We start from the raw sequence: 18,395 nt of genomic DNA on the forward strand, positions 1-18,395 counted from the left end.
AAAAAAAATTAAAAAAAAAAAAAAAAAAAAAAAAAAAAAACAAAAAAAAACATCAAGAGCTAACAAGTTACTAAAACCCATGTTGTACAGAGAGCAAAAAAGACATATTCTTTCATGTAAATAACAACATTCTTTAATGTACATGGCTGAGATGAGTAACTTCCCCTTCCATCTGGGCTAGGCCTGGGGAAACACAAGATCAGAGATTACTTCATAGGAGCAGCAAGGTGATCTGAAAACAAGACAAACTGGAATGGTGTCAAAACGACCTGCCTGATGGCACAGGGCAGGCCAGGGGCAAAGTGGGGGCTGCAGCAATGGCAAATCTGAGGGATGGAGGGGAGGAAACAAAAGGGGTCAGTATCAAGGACGGTGTATGCAGCTGTCCCCCACAGACAGTAAAAATACATGTACATGTATTCCTTCTCAGAAGCTAATTTAAAGCAGAACTTCTGATAGTATGCTGTTTTCCTTTTATGACTTCAAAATATTTTAATTCTTATCTTAAAATTGAAGCATAGCTTCCTCTGTAAAGTCCTGTTTTACTTTAAGGAAGAACCAAGGCTTTCGGTAAGTCGAAGTGTTGATGTTCCAGTCTTTATTCTTTGTTCAACCTTACCATCAACAGCAAAAGTGACAAAGTTTGGTACAATCACTCCATTATATCATAGGTTTTCTTCAAAAAGAGACGTTAGATGAACTGAGCTCTTACTTTTAAGTTTAAATAAGGTGCCTTGTGCTTGAATCACACTTGTTCAAATAGCTGCCTGAGCTACTTCTGCCAGCAGCATGGCAGTTTCCCCTGCGGCAAGCTGCAAGGCCCTCATGCTCTGCTGCTCCTTTGCTTGGAAGAGGTTTCCTGAGATAACAGGCCACAGATTTGGTCAAGAAAAGGCAAAGCTGTGTGGGTCGCATCTGCATGGCTGGGCACAGAGTGGTGCAGCCGGCCTGGGCCTGCGTGCCCTTCATGCCCTGCCTGCGTCCAGCCCAAAGGAGTCTGCACAGCGCAGGACTGAAGCGTCAGGAGGCTCTGTGGTGCTTTTCTCACAAAGGAAATGGAAGGGAGCAATTGCAGAAGGACCACACGACCCAGCTGGGAGCTCAGGCAGCTGCTGCCGGGAATCCTCTGCCACAGGCAGAGATCGATGGCCATCACCTTTGGCCCTTGCGGTGGTGTTTTTGGCCCTGCACGGCAGCGAAGAAACAAGCTAAGGAGTGCTTTGAAATGCTTCTGAGCGGACAGCCTCCCCTGCCCAGCTGGGAGAGGGGCTGCCCAGCCCGCAGCCACCGTGCTGGCCGTAGGGCCCGCATGCGGAATCACAGGCTTCCGCCGCACCCTCTCAGCCCGACAGCCTCGCGCTGGGCTGGGCCGGGTGAGACCCGCCGCCCCGGGCAGGGGGAGCCGGGCGGGGTCTGGGCGCGAATCGCCGCAGCCCTCCGCCTCCGCCAGAGCTCTGCCCCCGCCGTGCACTCGGATCGGGGCCCGGGCCCGGCCAATGAGCGCGGAGGCAGGGTGACCGCAATATAAGAGGCTGCTGAGAAGGGGCAAGCCCTCAGCCGGGCCGTCGAGTGGGAGCCCCGCTTCTGTCAGCGAGAAGGGTTCGCCATGTGCGGTGAGTGAGGGAGCGAGCGACGGGGCCGCCGGCAGCGCTAGCCCGGAGCCCCGCGTTCTCCGTGCGGCACGGAGCCGGTAGCTCCGCGAAAGGAGCCGGGCGAGGGCTGCTTTGTTCCGTGTGCGCCCGCGGGACCGTGCGGGGCGGAGAGCCCCTGGGAGGGGGCGTCCATTTTGTGGGGGTGGGGGCAGGGGGCGAGCGGCTGTGGGGAACGTCCCCGGGCTCGAACGGCCCGTGACCGCTGCTCCCCGCAGTGCTTGCCGGGCTGAGGCTGTGCGCCGAGCCCCGGGGAGAGCCTGTGGTTTGCAAACAAAGGCGGTGATGCAGCCTCATTCTTTGCTGGTGAGAGTTTATCCACCTTCCTTATCTAGTGAAGACAGCGAAGATAACATCTACATCCGGAATAGGGTTGCTCAAGGTTTGCTGTGGGTGAGATTGAAAGGGCACAAAGACCGCTAATGTAATATATTCCGGTCATGAGGGAAATGGAAGCAGAACTTCACCTGTCCCCTCCCTGAGCCTTGGAGGGATGTTTTTGTTGAAAGGAGAAAAATCTGCGCTTGTCATTTTTAGCAGTCACGGACAAAACCTTCTTTGTGAGACCCAGGCTGACAAAAACTGTTCTGCTCCCCAGAAGCGTTCTTTCTGAACTAGATAGCTATTTCCCTACCTCCACGTTCTCTTTGTAACCTCAAAAAGCGAGTTGCCTCGGAGCCTTTCGCTTGAATGGGAGCAGGAGGTGACACCTAGCACCTACGTGATGCAGCGGTTGTCCACAAACTTTCAGGTGAGAGGTTGGCTCAGCGCACACCAAAGGTATGGAATGCAAGCGAGGCACACCGTGATTCTGTCAGAGAGTTGTGATTGAGAAATGAGGGTGTTAACACTGTTCAATGAGTTTGGTAGATCAGTGAGCTTGGGGTGGAGCGACTGACTCAGTGTGGAATGGCACGGAGCAGTAATTCACGAATGTATTTGATTTGGTCCCATCAGCGTTTGGAGATCCGCCACCTTCAGCAGCAGCAAGATGGGTAAATATTGCAAAATAGGTGGGAGTAAAAAGTCCTAGGGAATCACTGGTCTGTTCCCCAAACTTTTAAATCTTGGCCCATTTAATGCGATGGTTGTTAACACAAAAGCTGTGCTGTGTCTCCTTCTTACGCTGACTGTACAGAATCACAAAAAATAGTTTAAATTGGAAAGGACATCTAAAGATCATCTAGATCCAGCTGCCCCTGCCCCGATCTAGGAACTGCCGGAGTTCTTGAGGTTTAGAGGTGGAAATATGTCCTGTTGTGTTTCTTCTCACTCTAGGTAGCACACGAAGGTTTGATGCCAGTGTTTGCTGTTTTGAAAATACACAGGTCCTTAGGTACTGACATACATGCTCTTTAGGAGATGAAGCTGAGATGTTATCGTGCTCACGTATCTAAAGACAGGGTAACAAAACTATTCAGATTTTTAAAAATGGGTAAAATATTCTTAAAACCGATTGCCTATTTAAAAAAAAATCATTTCATCAGGATACAAGGTTCTGTCTGGGGCTGCCTTAGAGTTAATTTTCTGGCATCAGTGATGTGCTACCTCGTTAAAGGCATCCATTTATTTAAAAAAATAATATTTTTTTTTGCTCAAACTTCAAGTATTGGCTGCCCCCTTCTTCATTTTGGTGAAATCTTGCAATTGCAAGTTTTCTTGTGAAATTTTCCCACAAAAACTAATCAGTGAACATTTTTTTCTCCCCCTCTTCTTGATACTCAGCTTGCAATCAAAGGGGAAACTTTAAAGTCATGATATGCATGCAGAGGGACATCCTTGCTTTCAGTGTCTGTAACAACCCTCTGTTTTGAGTGTCTGATCCTAAAAGTAAGCCGTGTTATGGTTGACATAGTTTGTGCTTTTATGCGAACTGGGTAATAGTGGTAAGATATAAACTAGACTCAGCACTAAGATCAAGAGAGCAGTGCCCTGGTAAAATGCTCCTTAAATCATTTCATTGAATTATGTGTTTGTTTGTATCACTTAGGAAAGTATTACATTGCATATGTTGTGCCAGCACTTGATAAGTATCACATCAGTATTGCATTAACTTAGAGAACACTTGGGTCTTTATTGGGGTGAAGCAAGCTCTGAAATGGCCCCTAACAGCTTGGGGAGGCTGTTACAACGGGAATTTCTAACATCACAGACCTCTCTTTATGATTCATCTAGGATTCAGTCACACTGATTTGCTTCCAGAAGGGATTTAACTGTGATAACTCTTTATCACATGTTGCTTCTCTGTGTGTTGAGCAATGTACTTTAAATCTAGTCAAAATGATGACTGAGTAGGGAAGAAAATATGCGAGTGGGTATATCGTGAAGCAGAGGAGGAGCAGAGAAACAGTGCTGAGAGCAAGATTTATTTCCTTTAAGTGGAAGAGTTTTAATGCATTTCTTGAGAAGTCTATTGCTTTCGTTGTAATGGCCCCGGTGACTTCGGAGCCTCTCCTGGTTCACGTGTGTGAGCACAGCCCCTGCTTGCTGCAAACAAGGATCCCTTTAACAATCGCAGCACACTGGTAGCATTGTGAGGACAGTCCCGAAGGAAGGTTTTTCCTGGAGCTCTGCATCGTCCAGGATGCCACATGGAACGCACAAGCCCGATGTGTCTTAAGTACATTGTGAAATCTGGCCTAGAAAGTAGAGCTGAGACTGAAACGAGGTGTGTAGCAACGTTTTGGAATGATGTTGTGAAATTTGTATTGAAGAATGCTGCTCTTGAGCTTCGTGGTTACTGAAGGAGAGCGGTAAATGTCTGTCTGGGAAAATGATCAACAAGCTCTCAGTCTAAGGTGGCTTTATATAACTGGAGGCACAGTTTTTTGGGGCATCCATGAAGAACAGTATTTAGCTGTTCAAATTCCCTAATACCTCTTTAAATGTATCTGTTGCCTTTATATCTCTGTTAATGTTGGACTTCTAGAAACAATTAGGCGAAGATCCTCATAAATCTCACTTCTTAAGCAGAAATCTGTTTTCCAGCCTTTAATCCTTCCGAGATAAATGCAGAGACCAGTGTAACAGTCCCTTAGTCTCACTGTCAGATCAGCGTGGCTTCCAACCAACAAAGTCCCAAATTCCCAGCAATATGTATGCAGAAGATTTACTGGGGCATCATTGTAACTGTTTCTTCCTACAACCCTTTACAGTTCAAAAGCTGTAATTGGAGGGGGAAAGGGTGTTGAATTTCAAACAAAGGCTTTTTCTATTTAAGACGCTTGTCTCTGAACTGCTTATCTGTTGAGCTCTTCAAGTCTGGCTTTTGTGAGCTTAGGTTCCAGTCCTGACTTGCTGCTTGGAAAAACTATCGAAAAAGTGAGATTAGACTTCTCTGTTGTATTGGGGTGCAGATTTACAAGAGTTAATGTCAGGGCATAGTTTACACTTACGGATGCGCAAGTTCCAAGGAAGTGTAGTAGGCAAAAGAAATAAATGGTTGTGTTTCCCTTTGCAGGTGATGCTTTTTTTATTGAACCTTTCCTAAAGATACAGTGTCAGCCTCACACACTCAGTTTAAGGAAAAAAAAATTGCGTGTGCGTGTAGGGGGTGGAACAACCCCAAACCTAAAAAAGCTGCTTCTTGGTTGATGAGTGGCCTGTTGAAGAGAAGAGAGGTCAGACTTGCAGGCTCTTTCAGGCTCCTTCTGTTTGCCAAGTAGGCAAGGAGTGAATCCATGCCTTTCCTGTGCTGCCTCTGTAGGAGCTGACCTGAGTGACGTGGGGCAGGCGAGGGGATCCGATGTCTGTGCAGGGTTTGGCAGGCAGCTTTGTGTGAGACTGCTTGGTTTTTGGGTGAGCCTGTTCTGCATCTTCTGTTTCTTTCCTTTGTTGTCCTATCCTTTTGACTTCTGCCCTTTCTTTATATTGGCCTCTCTGTTCTCTTCCTGCTGAAGTGGCTGTTGTATACTGGATTAAGCTGGAGCCTTTCAAAAGTAATGTTGTGCCCAGTACCTACCCATGGGTATTTAGGGCTGTGACTTTGATTACAAAAATCTCCTTGTGTTAGGACTGCTGAATATATTCCTTCTTTGAATGTCTAGTTTTAGATTTGGATATGAAATAGATTGCAGTGTTCCCATTTTCAGCTGTGGTTTTCATGAAAAGTAGATTTTTTTTTTTAAGCTCTCTCAACTGTTTAACTCCTGGTGGGTATTATGGGAACAGTAAATCAGGCAGGAAAGCTTGTGTTTGTGATTGCTGTGATACTCCTGATTCATTTATTGTGTTTGAGCCCTTTCAATTTAAAAACCCATTAGCAAGAATTGAAGTAAATGAGAGGTGGTATCCTCCTAGGGCCTCTCTGTAATACTAATATTAAAGAGTTTTAAGCTGGGTTTGAAGATATACAGACTGAAAAAAAGTTGCTTTTCTTAATCCTCCTTCCCCTTTTCTCTTTAAACAGGAATTTTTGCTTATCTGAACTACAGAGTACCTCGGACTCGGAAGGAAATTTTTCAAACCCTGATAAAAGGATTACAGAGACTAGAATACAGAGGATATGACTCTGCAGGTATCTAAATTAACAAATTAATTTTAGCAGCCAATAGCTACGTATGTTACCTGTGTGACTTCTTGGGTGCTTTCAGCTTCATCAGATTTTCGCTGCTATCTTTCAGATTGAAAGATCAGCATTATTTGTTTTAATTCTTGGAGCTGTTTCTTTCAGCTTTACTCTGGACTTTCCATTGGGTGTTCAGCTCTGGAGTCAGATGGTGGTTGAAGTTTAGTACACCTAAGCAAAGCAAACAAGGTGTGAGAAAGACAACTTCCATTGAGGGTCACTTAGTTTTTGCCCTGTTTTTTTCAGTATATGTAAGTCCTAGTGAAAAGATGAAGAAGCTTGAACTTTCGAGTTTCCCAGTTTTATCAGGCAAAATGTGTCAGTATGCCCTCAAGCAAAATTTGAGATGACCCATGTACTTTTTTTTGTCTGTGCAGTGGTTAGATGTTAACCTGGTTTGATTTTAAGTGATTTGAAATCAGATAGTTTGATTGGAACATGCACGGGTCTAATGACAGGTATCTCTTGGAAGGATAGTTTTCAAATAACAATTGCATCTGCATGTGCTCGATTGTATTTTCTCAGCCCTTTTCTCATCCAGTATATTTCATGCTTTCAGTAACGCTTGTGACTTTGTCCCATATTGTAGGAGTGGCAATTGACGGAAATAATAATGAAGACAAGGAGAGGTTCATCAAACTGGTCAAGAAAAGAGGAAAAGTAAAGGCCCTGGAAGAAGAGTTGTACAGTAGGTGCCTTTAAAAATACCCCTTTACTTTGGCCACCCAGTCAGGTAATATCTGCATCTCAGCAGGAAGTTGGACCATGAAATTTACAGTCATGATTTTGTAGCAGAAATAACTGCATTATATAATCTAATGGCGATTAAATAGTTTATGCTCCCCGAATTTGCACTTGAAAAGCAAGCCAGCCTCTCGATACCATGCTGTGAAATTATCAGCCTCCTTCTCCTCTCATTTAGTTGCCTCTTTGTTTGGTTCTTGGGCTTCCTTGGTGCTTTACTTGGGTGATTTCTGTGCTTGGTAGCAGAAATGTGAGAACATGGACTCTGACAGAATTTATGAGCATTTAAGCAGCTGGCTGCCATCACAATCTGCTTTATGCAGTGCTTCCATCTGTGAAGTTGTGTTTTAATAAGTTTATATTATTATTTGTAGTAATGTGTTCTGTTAGCCTAGCTGTTAGTATTGGCTGAGAATGCTTCAGTCTTGCCAAACAAAGTTTTAATCGCGGCCGCTTGAACTATCTGAAGTGTAATGTCAAGTAAGCAAATGGTTTAAAAGGAAGCCAGAAGATAACTTTGAGATTTGTGCCTTAAGAATTCTCTTAGAGTTTTATTTACTAATTGTGTGTGAGTAAGAGAGAGACAGACTCGACCTTAAATATTGAATAAGATGAATTTCTTGTGTATAGAACAAGATGGCTTGGATTCCAAAGCAGATTTTGAAACACATTTTGGAATTGCTCATACTCGCTGGGCGACCCACGGAGTACCAAGTGCAATAAACAGTCACCCTCAGAGATCAGATAAAGGGAATGGTATGTATCCTCTGCAGCACTTTGAAACTGAAACCTTAAGTGCTTGAATCCACATAGTACGTATATCCTAAAGCAAGTAAGAAAAGAAGCTATCTGTGTCGTATACTAGGGCTAAGTTTTTGCTGTTCTACTTAAGTTAGACACTTCTACAATATGACAGCCTCTTCTGATGCTAAAGTAGGGCTGTAAAAGCCTTATGAGGTCTGTTCTCTGAAAACTGATGTGAGTTAGTCAGAGGACAATGTTTTATTGTAGAAGGTAAGAATCCAAAAATCTAAGTGCATCAGTGTTGTCATAGCTAGAAAAAGATTTCAGATTGTTTTAAGGCATGTCTTGGTGTTATTCTCTTGGGTAGATAGTTTGGAACAACCTTTATATGCCTTCAAAATTCCCAAGCTTCAGCTTGCTGCTCTGCATGTTGTAGTAAAGTGTAGGTCTGAAAATGATAGCAGGTAGTTTCTAGTGTATTTCTAAGCTGTTTTCTCCAGTTGTGTATTCTGAGTTAAATATCTTAGTTTTCCATTACTTATGTATGCGTATTTATGTATTTTTCTTTCTTTTAGAATTTGTTGTTATCCATAATGGAATCATCACAAATTACAAAGACCTGAGAAAATTTCTGGTAAGTCTGTGACTTGTTGATTCTAAAACTGAAGGTAAATGCCCCACCATCTGCTGTTTGGTCTTTCATGACTGTTAGAATCTTAATTAAAGTTTCTTGATGTCGTGTAAAACAGTAGTGTGAAGGAGTCTAAGATACTCAGGAGCTGGTGAGCTGCAGTATGTTCTTGTAACCCTTCATGCAAAGTAATTACATACAGAGAAGCATTGTGCTCAAACTGATTGAAAGCATGTGTGGAGTGGGCTCCCTCCTGTCTTGTTGCTTAACAGATGCTAAGCAAGTCTTACTACAGTGTTTCTGAAGGAGTAAGCTATGGCAAGACAGGTCTTTAAATTTTGTAGTGTGGTGTGTGTGTGTGTGTGTGTATGTATATATGCACATATATGGATGAACCAGTCCAATGCAGTGCTCCAAGCAGTCTGTTTTACTGTGCAGTATCTGGTGGGAGACAGATGAAGTGTTTCTTGCCTGAGGATGAAAACATGTTTTATTTTTCTGTATGATATTTCAGGAAAGCAAAGGCTATGAATTTGAGTCTGAAACAGATACAGAAACAATCCCCAAACTGATCAAATACATGTATGACAACAGAGAGAGTGAGGACACCAGTTTTTCAGCCTTGGTAGAAAGAGTTATTCAACAGTTGGTAAGTGGGAGGTTCATTTTTATTCCTCTACCAAGTGTAAGCTATTTATGGGGTTCCTTAGGATTCTGCTTTTGTGCATCAGGATCCTCTGCAGGATTCCTTAGCAGGTTCTGCAAAAAATGCTTTTTGGCTTCTGGCGAATGCTTAATAGACCAAGAAATCAGATTAAAAATTTGGGAACTTCAAAGGCTTTTCAATGCTAAATTTTAAATTGTATTAGAAGGTGGTGGGTGGCTTTGGGATGTGCAGGTTTTTTGTTGTTGCTATTTTGGGGGTTTGTTTTTAATTTTAGTCTTATTTTTTTTTAATTTAAGAAAAAGGTTATCATGGCTATTGAATGAAGCAACTAAGTTGGAAATAAATTAATTGATGAAACCTCTGGGGATTGATATCTCTCACAAAAGACAGTATGCTTTCCAAGGCTATTCTGATCTTTTAAAGCTTAAAACACTGCTGTGATTCAAGTTTGTCTGATAAGATGCCTTGGCTCCTAAGTTTGGAAATAGATCTAAGAAGCTGTAATGATTCATGGCTTAGCTGGCTCCCAAACTGTGAAGTGGCAATCTACTGTTACTTCATTGTGAATGCTTAAGATCTTTGATAGATGCACTGTAAACTTGGAGAAAGCTTGCTTTGTTTCCTACCCCAGTCTCCAGGCACATGGTTTCTCTCCCCTTCCTGCAGTTTCTGACACTCTTTTTGACCTCTTCTTCCTTTCTAAAGCAGCTCTGTAGTGTTCTCCCTAGAGCAGGGCTGGAATACACATGAAGCAAAGGCCTGTGTGGGTCAAGAGGGAATAGCGGTGCAGTAACCTAGTTGAGAGGAAGGGTAACTTCATCTGTCTGCAAGAACAAGTGCAGAGTAGTCTCAGACTAGAGCACTGTAAGAGGAGTGAGCATCACCATCTCTTTTCTCTTTGCGGGGTGGGAGAGCTTTTGTTCTTCCCTTCAGAACACTTCTCAATTTTGCAAGCCGCATTAATACTGTGGAGTTGTTGATCATGTATTCCTGTTTCTGTTCTTGTGTTGTGGGTGAGGGGATTTGGTGGTTTGTTTGTTTGTTTGGGTAAAAGCATTAATGAAATTTTGCTGCTTAAACTAGAAGTAGCGACTGCAGGATTGTAGTTTAAAATGCATGATAAACAAACCTATGTGCATACTCTTACTAAAACTAAATTTGTTACTCAAATTTTATGTTGATTATCAGTAACTCTCTTGAGATTTCCTTAATCCTTGTATTGGAAGGTATTGTTTTTATTTATAAAAGGATGCAAATTATCTTGCCTACGTGCTTGCTTGCTGATCTTTCAACTGTTGCTCTGTGTGTATGTGTTAGCCTGTTCTGCTTCATGACTAATTCCTTTTAAAGGTGCAGTCTTCCCTTCAGGAAGAGATTCCTGATAGTACTAAGAGCTTTCCTTTGGACCCTCCTCAGGAAGAGGGGCCCCAGTTATATGAGGCACAACTAATTGAGATAAGTTGTTCAGGTTTTTTTTTCTCTCTTTTCTGTCTCCATGGTTTCCAGGAAGGTGCTTTTGCATTGGTTTTCAAGAGCATCCATTACCCAGGTGAAGCTGTTGCTACCAGGTTAGTAAAAGTCCATTTTATATGTAATTCATGCCATTTTAGGTTAAGAACATTAAGGGTATGCTAATATTTCTGCTTCATCAAAAACGAGAGGGAAAGGGTAATTTTACCTTGGAAATAGAGACTCCTTTGTAATACAACTAAAAAGCCCAGTGCTTCTGTGGACTAAAATGGGAGTACATTAAAGTAATGAAAAAGCCAGCTGTGCCATCGTTCTAACTGAAAAACATCCTCTGAACTGTTCTATATGCAGTTTGGGTTTTCGGGAGTGAGGGGATTAACAGGAGCTAAACTTGTGATCTGAGGTGTTGAGAAAATGAATTACTCTTCTATTCCTGTGAGGTTTTTAAAATAAGCCCTTTAATGTGGCATGTCACCCATATAATTCAAAAATTATCTTAGTATTCTACAATTTTAGAGATCCAGTAGTGGTGGTTGGCAGTTTAAAATGCTGAAGGTTGGAATAGCATTTTAGTAGTGAAGAGCTATTTGCTAGTTCACTTTGGAGGCTGAGTGAGCTTTATTTAATAATGGTACTCAAATTGGTGCCTTCAGGTATGTCTCCCTCTACCTGGGTGTGGATCATGGGGAAGGAATCACCAAAGCATACGGCACTTAGTCATATAATAAACTTTGGAAAGTCTTAAATAAGCCAAGTTTATATAATTTCTATCATGTAATAGTTTTAGGACCAGAGTTAAAGAGGATCTTCCTGTTTAGGTTAAATGGGATATTGTCTTTCATCTTCACAGTTTAACTTCTCTGCATGCAGCTTTCTCTGTATAAACTTGGATGTTTTTCCTTTGTAGGAGGGGGAGTCCTTTGCTCATTGGAGTTAGAAGCAAGTACAAGCTTTCCACTGAACAGATTCCTGTTTTATATAGAACATGTAAGTCGATAAATCTAATTACGTTGTTTTTAAGAGCTATAATTATAGTTACTTTTTGATTGGAAACAAGGTTAATTAGTCTTTGTACTGTAAAACTGCCAACTGATGCTCCAAATATCTTCTTATCTGAAGATGTTCTATTTTTACACTGCTGAATGTGTAGTTCCTGTAAAGGTGCTCTCTTCCCCTGAAAAGTATTTGTATAACTGTGCAACTATGATAGCTTTAACCTGTACAGTCTGTAATCTCCAACTTGAACTGGTCTGGTTTTGCAATTAAAGTGCCTCATTTTTTCAACAGGCAACATTGAGAATATGAAGAACATGTGCAATTCACGAATGAAAAGACTGGACAGCTCTACTTGCCTTCATGCTGTTGGGGATAAGGCAGTAGAATTTTTCTTTGCTTCAGATGCAAGGTAGTAAAGTACCTGAACTTTTCTCAAAGAACTGCTTTTGTTTAGAAGTGAGATGGTTCTGGAAATCTTATGCTGTCTTGTTGCTGCACAGCTCTGTTCTGATAGGATAGCTTCTTATCCAAGTTACTTCATTAAGCCCATGAGATAAGAAAATTGAGTAATGTGGAGGCTTGATAACAGCACTTGAGTTGTTTACACGTGCAATATCTGCAAATATCTTGCCTCCTTGCCTTCTATGTCAAATACATTCAGTGCAGGAAGGTGGTTACAAGTAGCCACTATCAGGCAACTATTTGAGCAGACTATAATTGGGTGTGGGTTTTGGCATTTTAATCCAGTTATCTGGGATATCAGAGGAGGAAATAGTGCTGAAGTTCCAAACTTAAGAGGAACCTGGGTACTGGGTACATGCTTGTCTCAGAAGCAAGATCCTGACCTTAGGTATGTATCTGAGATCACAAGAGGCAAGATCACATCGACACAAATTTGCTGATGTGAGTTGCTATGCTGTAGCCTCCTGCTCCAGTTTCCTGTGAGAGTGCAGGAGGAGCAGCAGATGGAGCCATTTCCTTTGAGATGGCTCTATTTGTAGTTAGGTCCAAAAGGAAGGTAGAAGTGGGGCTAGATGTGTGATATGGCATATTTAATTGCTTTGAAGAGTGCTGCTGCCACCTCTTACTGAAATGTCAGGCTTGTCTTGCTTTTGTTTTTTTTCTGTAGTGCTATCATTGAGCATACCAACAGAGTCATTTTCTTAGAAGATGATGACATTGCAGCAGTAACTGATGGGAAGCTTTCAATTCACCGTCTGGAGCGTTCAGCTAGTGACGATCCTTCCCGGGTCATTCAAACCTTGCAAATGGAATTGCAGCAAATCATGAAGGGTGAGTTGAAAATATGTAAATGGGTATCCAAGTTCTCTTTGTAACTGTAACAGTCTCCACATAACAAATTGTATATACATATATACACATATATGTAAGCATGACCATGTAATGTTTTTCTTACCAGGTAACTTCAGCGCGTTCATGCAAAAGGAAATTTTTGAACAACCAGAATCAGTTGTCAATACTATGAGAGGCAGGGTGAATTTTGAGAACAGCACAGGTAACTCAGAGCAGGCATTGAAGCTGCACTAAGCACGCCGATTTTGAACACATTAACTGGAAAATACAGTACACCATTGATATATGCTTTTTCTTTTGCTTGATTACAGTTCTGCTGGGTGGCCTAAAGGACCATTTAAAAGAAATCAGAAGATGCCGAAGACTGATCATTATTGGCTGTGGGACCAGTTATCATGCTGCAGTAGCTGTATGTTCAACCTTAGCTGTAATGCATCTATAACTCCTAGTTGCTGGGCTTTTAATACAACAGATCATCATCTGCTTTTCCTTCTGTACCACAAACTTTGCCTTTCATTGAGGGGTTGCACCATTTGTTTAATCTGCCTTTGTGCCGTGTTCTTTATTAAAAGTCCAGTGCTGTTACCTACCCTGCTAGAAAATTAACTTTTTTCATCGTGGTGAGCTCGAACTGTCCATTTTTGTAGTAAGAATGAATTCAGATTATTTCTAACTCTTTCAGTGTCAGGACTTTATGGGTGGTGATATTAACAAATATCACATGCTGCTTGATTACAGACTCGACAAGTACTGGAAGAATTAACTGAATTACCCGTGATGGTGGAACTTGCTAGTGACTTCTTGGACAGGAACACACCTGTGTTCAGAGATGATGTCTGCTTTTTTATAAGTCAGTCAGGTGAGCTGTTTCTGCTGTTTGTTTTACTGAGTGCAGACCAAAGAGAAATGAAAAAGTGTTATTGCTTTCTGAATGTTGCAAAGGAGGATGATGGGCTGTGTTTGTCTTGAATGAAAGTTTATTTCGGTCTTGATTCAAATACATATACAATGAGTGAGTGCTGAAACGTTTGTTTTCAGCTGTATTTTGCATTGTGTGAACATGGATGCAGTTATTTAGAACACAGAATCATTTCTCGTGTAGTATTTTATGCCTTTCAGGAATTGTTGCTGTCCTGTGTCAACTAAGTCAAGTTGTGAATGTTTTCCAGGTGAAACTGCAGACACTCTTATGGCTTTGAGGTATTGTAAAGAACGCCGTGCTCTAACAGTTGGCATCACAAACACAGTTGGAAGCTCGATATCCAGAGAGACTGACTGTGGTGTACATATCAATGCAGGACCTGAGATAGGTGTGGCGAGCACAAAGGTAATAGCTGTTCAGTGTTCTATTTTCATACTTTACCGCTGTGTAATCCAGTTACAATTTCAATTGTAGCACTTCAGATTGAGATCATACTAACTTAGCTGCTAAATGTTCTGTTTTGTCTGCAGGCTTATACCAGCCAGTTTGTGTCTCTTGTAATGTTTGGCCTTATGATGTCTGAAGACAGAATTTCTTTGCAGAAAAGAAGACAGGAAATCATTAGTGGACTAAAATCACTGCCAGGTATATTGATAATTATTTTGGGTTTGAGGAGATGTTGTTTAATGGATAATACAGAAATATAAAATACTTCTCAAAAAACCTTTAAAAAATATTTAAGTTTCTCTCTTCATTTCTCCCCGAAAGGTAGATAATATAAGAAAAATAGACTATTAGCTTCTATACTAATTGCCAGTTTTACACTTCCAGGAAACTTGGCAGGAAGATCAGAATTACAGTAGGATCGTTTTGTTTGAGAATTATTGCTTGATCTCCTGCACAGATAATCCAAAATTTGTAATGCCTTTAAATCAGTATAGATGAAGCAAAACTAATCCAAACTGACTTTAAAACAGATATTCAGAACTTGTTTTTGAAATTTAAATGGGATGCATAGACTCTGCCTACACTAATAGTCATCTTAAATTTGTTACTGTATATAAGACTGGGCAAAGAGTGTTTAAAGTACTGTCAAAGTTGCAGAGATACAAAGTTAACACCCAAATTATGTTAAGTATATCATAAAAAATCATTAGAATATCATACTGCAACCAAACTAGGAAATACTGTTTATTTCCAGTTGATAGAGATTCTTATATGTGCTTTTTATGTGATCCGATAGAGATGATTAAAGAAGTCTTGTCCTTGGATGAGAAGATACATGACTTGGCTCTTGAACTGTACAAACAAAGATCTCTGCTGGTTATGGGTCGTGGATATAATTATGCCACTTGTCTGGAAGGAGCTTTGGTAGGAACCTCTCAAAATCATTGGATACTACTTGAAATGAGCTTTTGCTTCTGCAGCATTTTTTCTCATATTTATTTACAATTCTGCTGTAGTAAAACTGCTGCCATGTATGTATAACTAGAACATTTAATCCTGTTGGACTGAACACCTATATAAGGTGAATTTGGCATCATTCTTAAACACACTTAAGGAGTGTATTTAAAAAATTTTAAAAAAAAAACCAACAACCCACAAACAAAAAACCCTACAGCTTAATACCACTTAAAATGCTGGCCTGTTTGAAAATGTCCTCCTAAAAGATAGTGTGTTCTGTGTGCTGGTGTTCAGGCAAGATGCTCATGCAGGAAACTGCTACATTAATTACAAATGTCCTTGTGTAATGGAGTTATATCCATCTCTTACAGAAGTTAGAAACGTGGTGCTAGATGTTAAGCTGTTAAAAATTCCTGTTGATTACTTCATCTCATTATCTGCAAATGCATGCACATGAGCAAGCTCCATTTCTACCAGCATCCTGCTGGAAATCCCAGCATACAGGAGTGTCTGTTCTAGCCATTAACTGATGGCTGAAAATAGCAACTTGATACTGTGTGTTCGCGTTTAATGGATGGATGTTTTGCTTCTTGCAGCTTTTATTTCTAATTAATTTACTTCTAACGTTCTGGTATTTGCATTTGTTTTGTTAGAAAATAAAAGAAATCACCTATATGCACTCGGAAGGTATCCTGGCTGGTGAACTTAAACATGGTCCACTGGCCCTGATAGATAAACAAATGCCTGTTATCATGGTCATAATGAAGGATCCTTGCTTCACCAAGTGCCAGAATGCTCTGCAACAGGTCACTGCTCGGCAGGTAAGCTGTTTAACTAATGCAGTGTTGTAGGGAAAGAAGTGGTGCACACTGCATTGCTGCTGAATATGCTTCAGAGGCAGGATGTGGTGATTGCATTGTTTTCTACTTATAAATAAGGTGCTAACTCAGTTGCAGCTTGTCATTAAAGGTTAACGCCAGTAGTGAAAAGTGATTGTATGTAAGTGTTTCTTGGTCTTGAAGCAAAGAATAATATTTACACTCTACAGATTTTTGCATGAGACTTGAATGTTTTCAGTGAGTGGCAGAAGCCGTGATGCAGAACTGACATAACCTTTGCTGGCTATCTGTTATTTTTCAAACATACCACAGATATACTGTGAACTAATATTTCAAGGCAGCCCTAAGCCAGCTCTTAACTGTAGAACTTTATTTTCAGGGTCGTCCAATCATCCTGTGTTCTAAAGAAGACACAGAAAGCTCAAAGTTTGCCTACAAAACCATTGAGCTGCCTCATACAGTTGACTGCCTTCAAGGAATCTTGAGTGTTATTCCTCTCCAGTTGCTTTCATTCCACCTGGCTGTTCTCAGAGGATATGATGTAAGTGCTTGCTACATTTAGTATTCCAGTTAGAGCAGTTTTGCACTTCCTCCTACCAATGTTAAGGGAGAGATAAGGTTATATGGCATTTCTAATAAAGAACTATGATAATAGTTGCTGCAGCTGATACTTATTGTGGTAGTAGAGGTGGCATTTCACTGCCAATTCTTCAGCCTTTTTTTTTTTTGAATTGGTATGGATGATGGTTCCAAAAAATGTAAAGATTATTTGCTTGGTTTGATTAGTGAAGAATGTAGATAGGTTTTTTTTTTTTCAGAAGACTAAACGTTAAAGTGTGATATTGCACTTTAACTGAGCACAGTTTATTGCTTTGTACAGCTTAGTTTGTTGGCTCTGTCAAGGTGTGTCAGTTTGATAACGATGACCCCAGTGGAAAGACATCCTGTGCAGAACAATATATAAAGATTTGTTAGGAAGTTTTTGCGAGCAAGGATGAATTCAACAGAGAGTTCTCTGTAGTCTCTTGTGTGCATTAGCGTGCCTAGAATAAAGCAGAACTCAGTAAGAATTCTTTTCTAAAAAAGCAAAAAACACCAAACCAAAACAGCACACTAAATGAACTATCAAATGCAGCATGCCAGTTGTATTCTGTCACACGCTGAAAGCCTGTCTTCTCATTCTAGGTGGATTTTCCAAGAAATTTGGCCAAATCGGTTACTGTAGAATAACAGCCAAGAACAGTGGATATTTTTGTCACCAGACCTCTGCATTATACTTGTTGAAATGTGTTGTTCTGAATCAATAGGTACACGTTCTTGAAAGGGAATGAGAGTGATAACTGGCGAGTGTCAGAAGGATTTATCTTGCAGCTTTAAAAGCTTTTGATGTGCCTTGTTACCCAAGTGCTTTTGCTCACAGCAAATACTTCAAAGTCCTGAAATTGCCAAAGGAGAAGATAAAAATCATTGTTTACACATGGTATACTGAATGAACTTTTCTACTGTGCAATATATATATACAGCTCTCTTCAGAGTAACTGTGAACATTTTTTAGCCTATACTACTTAACTAGTTTTAAAGATAAAGTATTTATAAGTACAACTGTATAGCTTTTCTTAAGTTATTTTTTTTAGTATGTTGCTTAACTATAGCATTGGTAATGAGTTGACATGCTCAGTACTTCCGGGGAGTTTGTGTACAGTTTTTTTAGATTTTTCTACTACAGCCTCAAACTGGAAATTGGTTGTCCTCTTCCTCCCAGCTTCCTGCCCCCCCTCCTCCTACAGTTTGCATCTGGTTTGTATTTCACCCCCTTTTGCGAAGAGTTCCCGTGGCTGTAAATTCTCAGCTGTGTTTCAGCTCCTCCTGCTGCTTTCAGCTAATGATGCGAGAAGGCCCAGCAGCATTTTGTGTACTGCCCCAGTCCTTACTGCCTGGCTTGTACAGTGCAACAAAATAAGGGAACTTCCAAAAATAAGGTACCATCCAAATGGTACTTCTGGTTGAACTATGTACAATGTAATTAATATGCAATTAAAGAAAATATTATACAGATTCTACTTGTTTTGGGGCTTTTTTTTTCCCCCCTTACTGTCTTATGTGATCTGAAAGCTACACCAACACCACACTGCTCTGACAGCAGGAGGGCTGTTATGTTCCAACAGTCAAGAACTGAACATTGCCATATTAAAAAATGCACGTGCGTGAGATGTGTCTGATCTGGCAAAGAGAATTACAGGTGTATTTTAATAAATTCTCCTGTTTTGTTGTGGTGGAGAGACGGTACCACCCTGCAGTCCCAATTCGCACCACTGCTGCCGGTGACACACGTTGCTCTGGGGTGACGTCAGAAGTGTGGTGACAAGCTGACGTGCGGTGATGACATCACGCTGGGGGGCGGGGACCGCACCCTGATTGGTTGAGCCTCCTCGCTCCCACTGCAGTCCT

At 41.1% G+C, this 18,395-nt stretch overlaps 1 protein-coding gene across 4 annotated transcripts in view; it reads left to right on the top strand.

The window, feature by feature from the left end:
• The window catches only part of GFPT2 (glutamine-fructose-6-phosphate transaminase 2), a 77,421-nt gene extending 59,419 nt beyond the window's left edge, over positions 1–18,002 (top strand). For 3 of the 4 annotated variants that reach the window (XM_021410824.1, XM_021410826.1, XM_021410825.1), the window contains 18 exons: positions 6,058–6,165; positions 6,806–6,904; positions 7,591–7,716; positions 8,280–8,338; positions 8,850–8,984; positions 10,509–10,570; positions 11,380–11,459; positions 11,760–11,877; positions 12,598–12,761; positions 12,889–12,984; positions 13,094–13,191; positions 13,521–13,641; positions 13,952–14,109; positions 14,235–14,349; positions 14,948–15,075; positions 15,762–15,929; positions 16,327–16,488; positions 17,133–18,002. In XM_021410824.1, coding sequence (XP_021266499.1) covers positions 6,058–6,165; positions 6,806–6,904; positions 7,591–7,716; positions 8,280–8,338; positions 8,850–8,984; positions 10,509–10,570; positions 11,380–11,459; positions 11,760–11,877; positions 12,598–12,761; positions 12,889–12,984; positions 13,094–13,191; positions 13,521–13,641; positions 13,952–14,109; positions 14,235–14,349; positions 14,948–15,075; positions 15,762–15,929; positions 16,327–16,488; positions 17,133–17,177 — 2,042 coding nt within the window. In that variant the 3' untranslated portion in view covers positions 17,178–18,002. Of the gene's footprint in view, positions 1–1,374; positions 1,614–6,057; positions 6,166–6,805; positions 6,905–7,590; positions 7,717–8,279; positions 8,339–8,849; positions 8,985–10,508; positions 10,571–11,379; positions 11,460–11,759; positions 11,878–12,597; positions 12,762–12,888; positions 12,985–13,093; positions 13,192–13,520; positions 13,642–13,951; positions 14,110–14,234; positions 14,350–14,947; positions 15,076–15,761; positions 15,930–16,326; positions 16,489–17,132 lie in introns of those variants that run through there. The other variant, XM_021410827.1, reaches the window with a different exon arrangement.

Source organism: Numida meleagris, chromosome 12 (assembly GCF_002078875.1).
Source record: "Numida meleagris isolate 19003 breed g44 Domestic line chromosome 12, NumMel1.0, whole genome shotgun sequence".
NCBI classification, from domain to species: Eukaryota; Metazoa; Chordata; class Aves; order Galliformes; family Numididae; genus Numida; species Numida meleagris.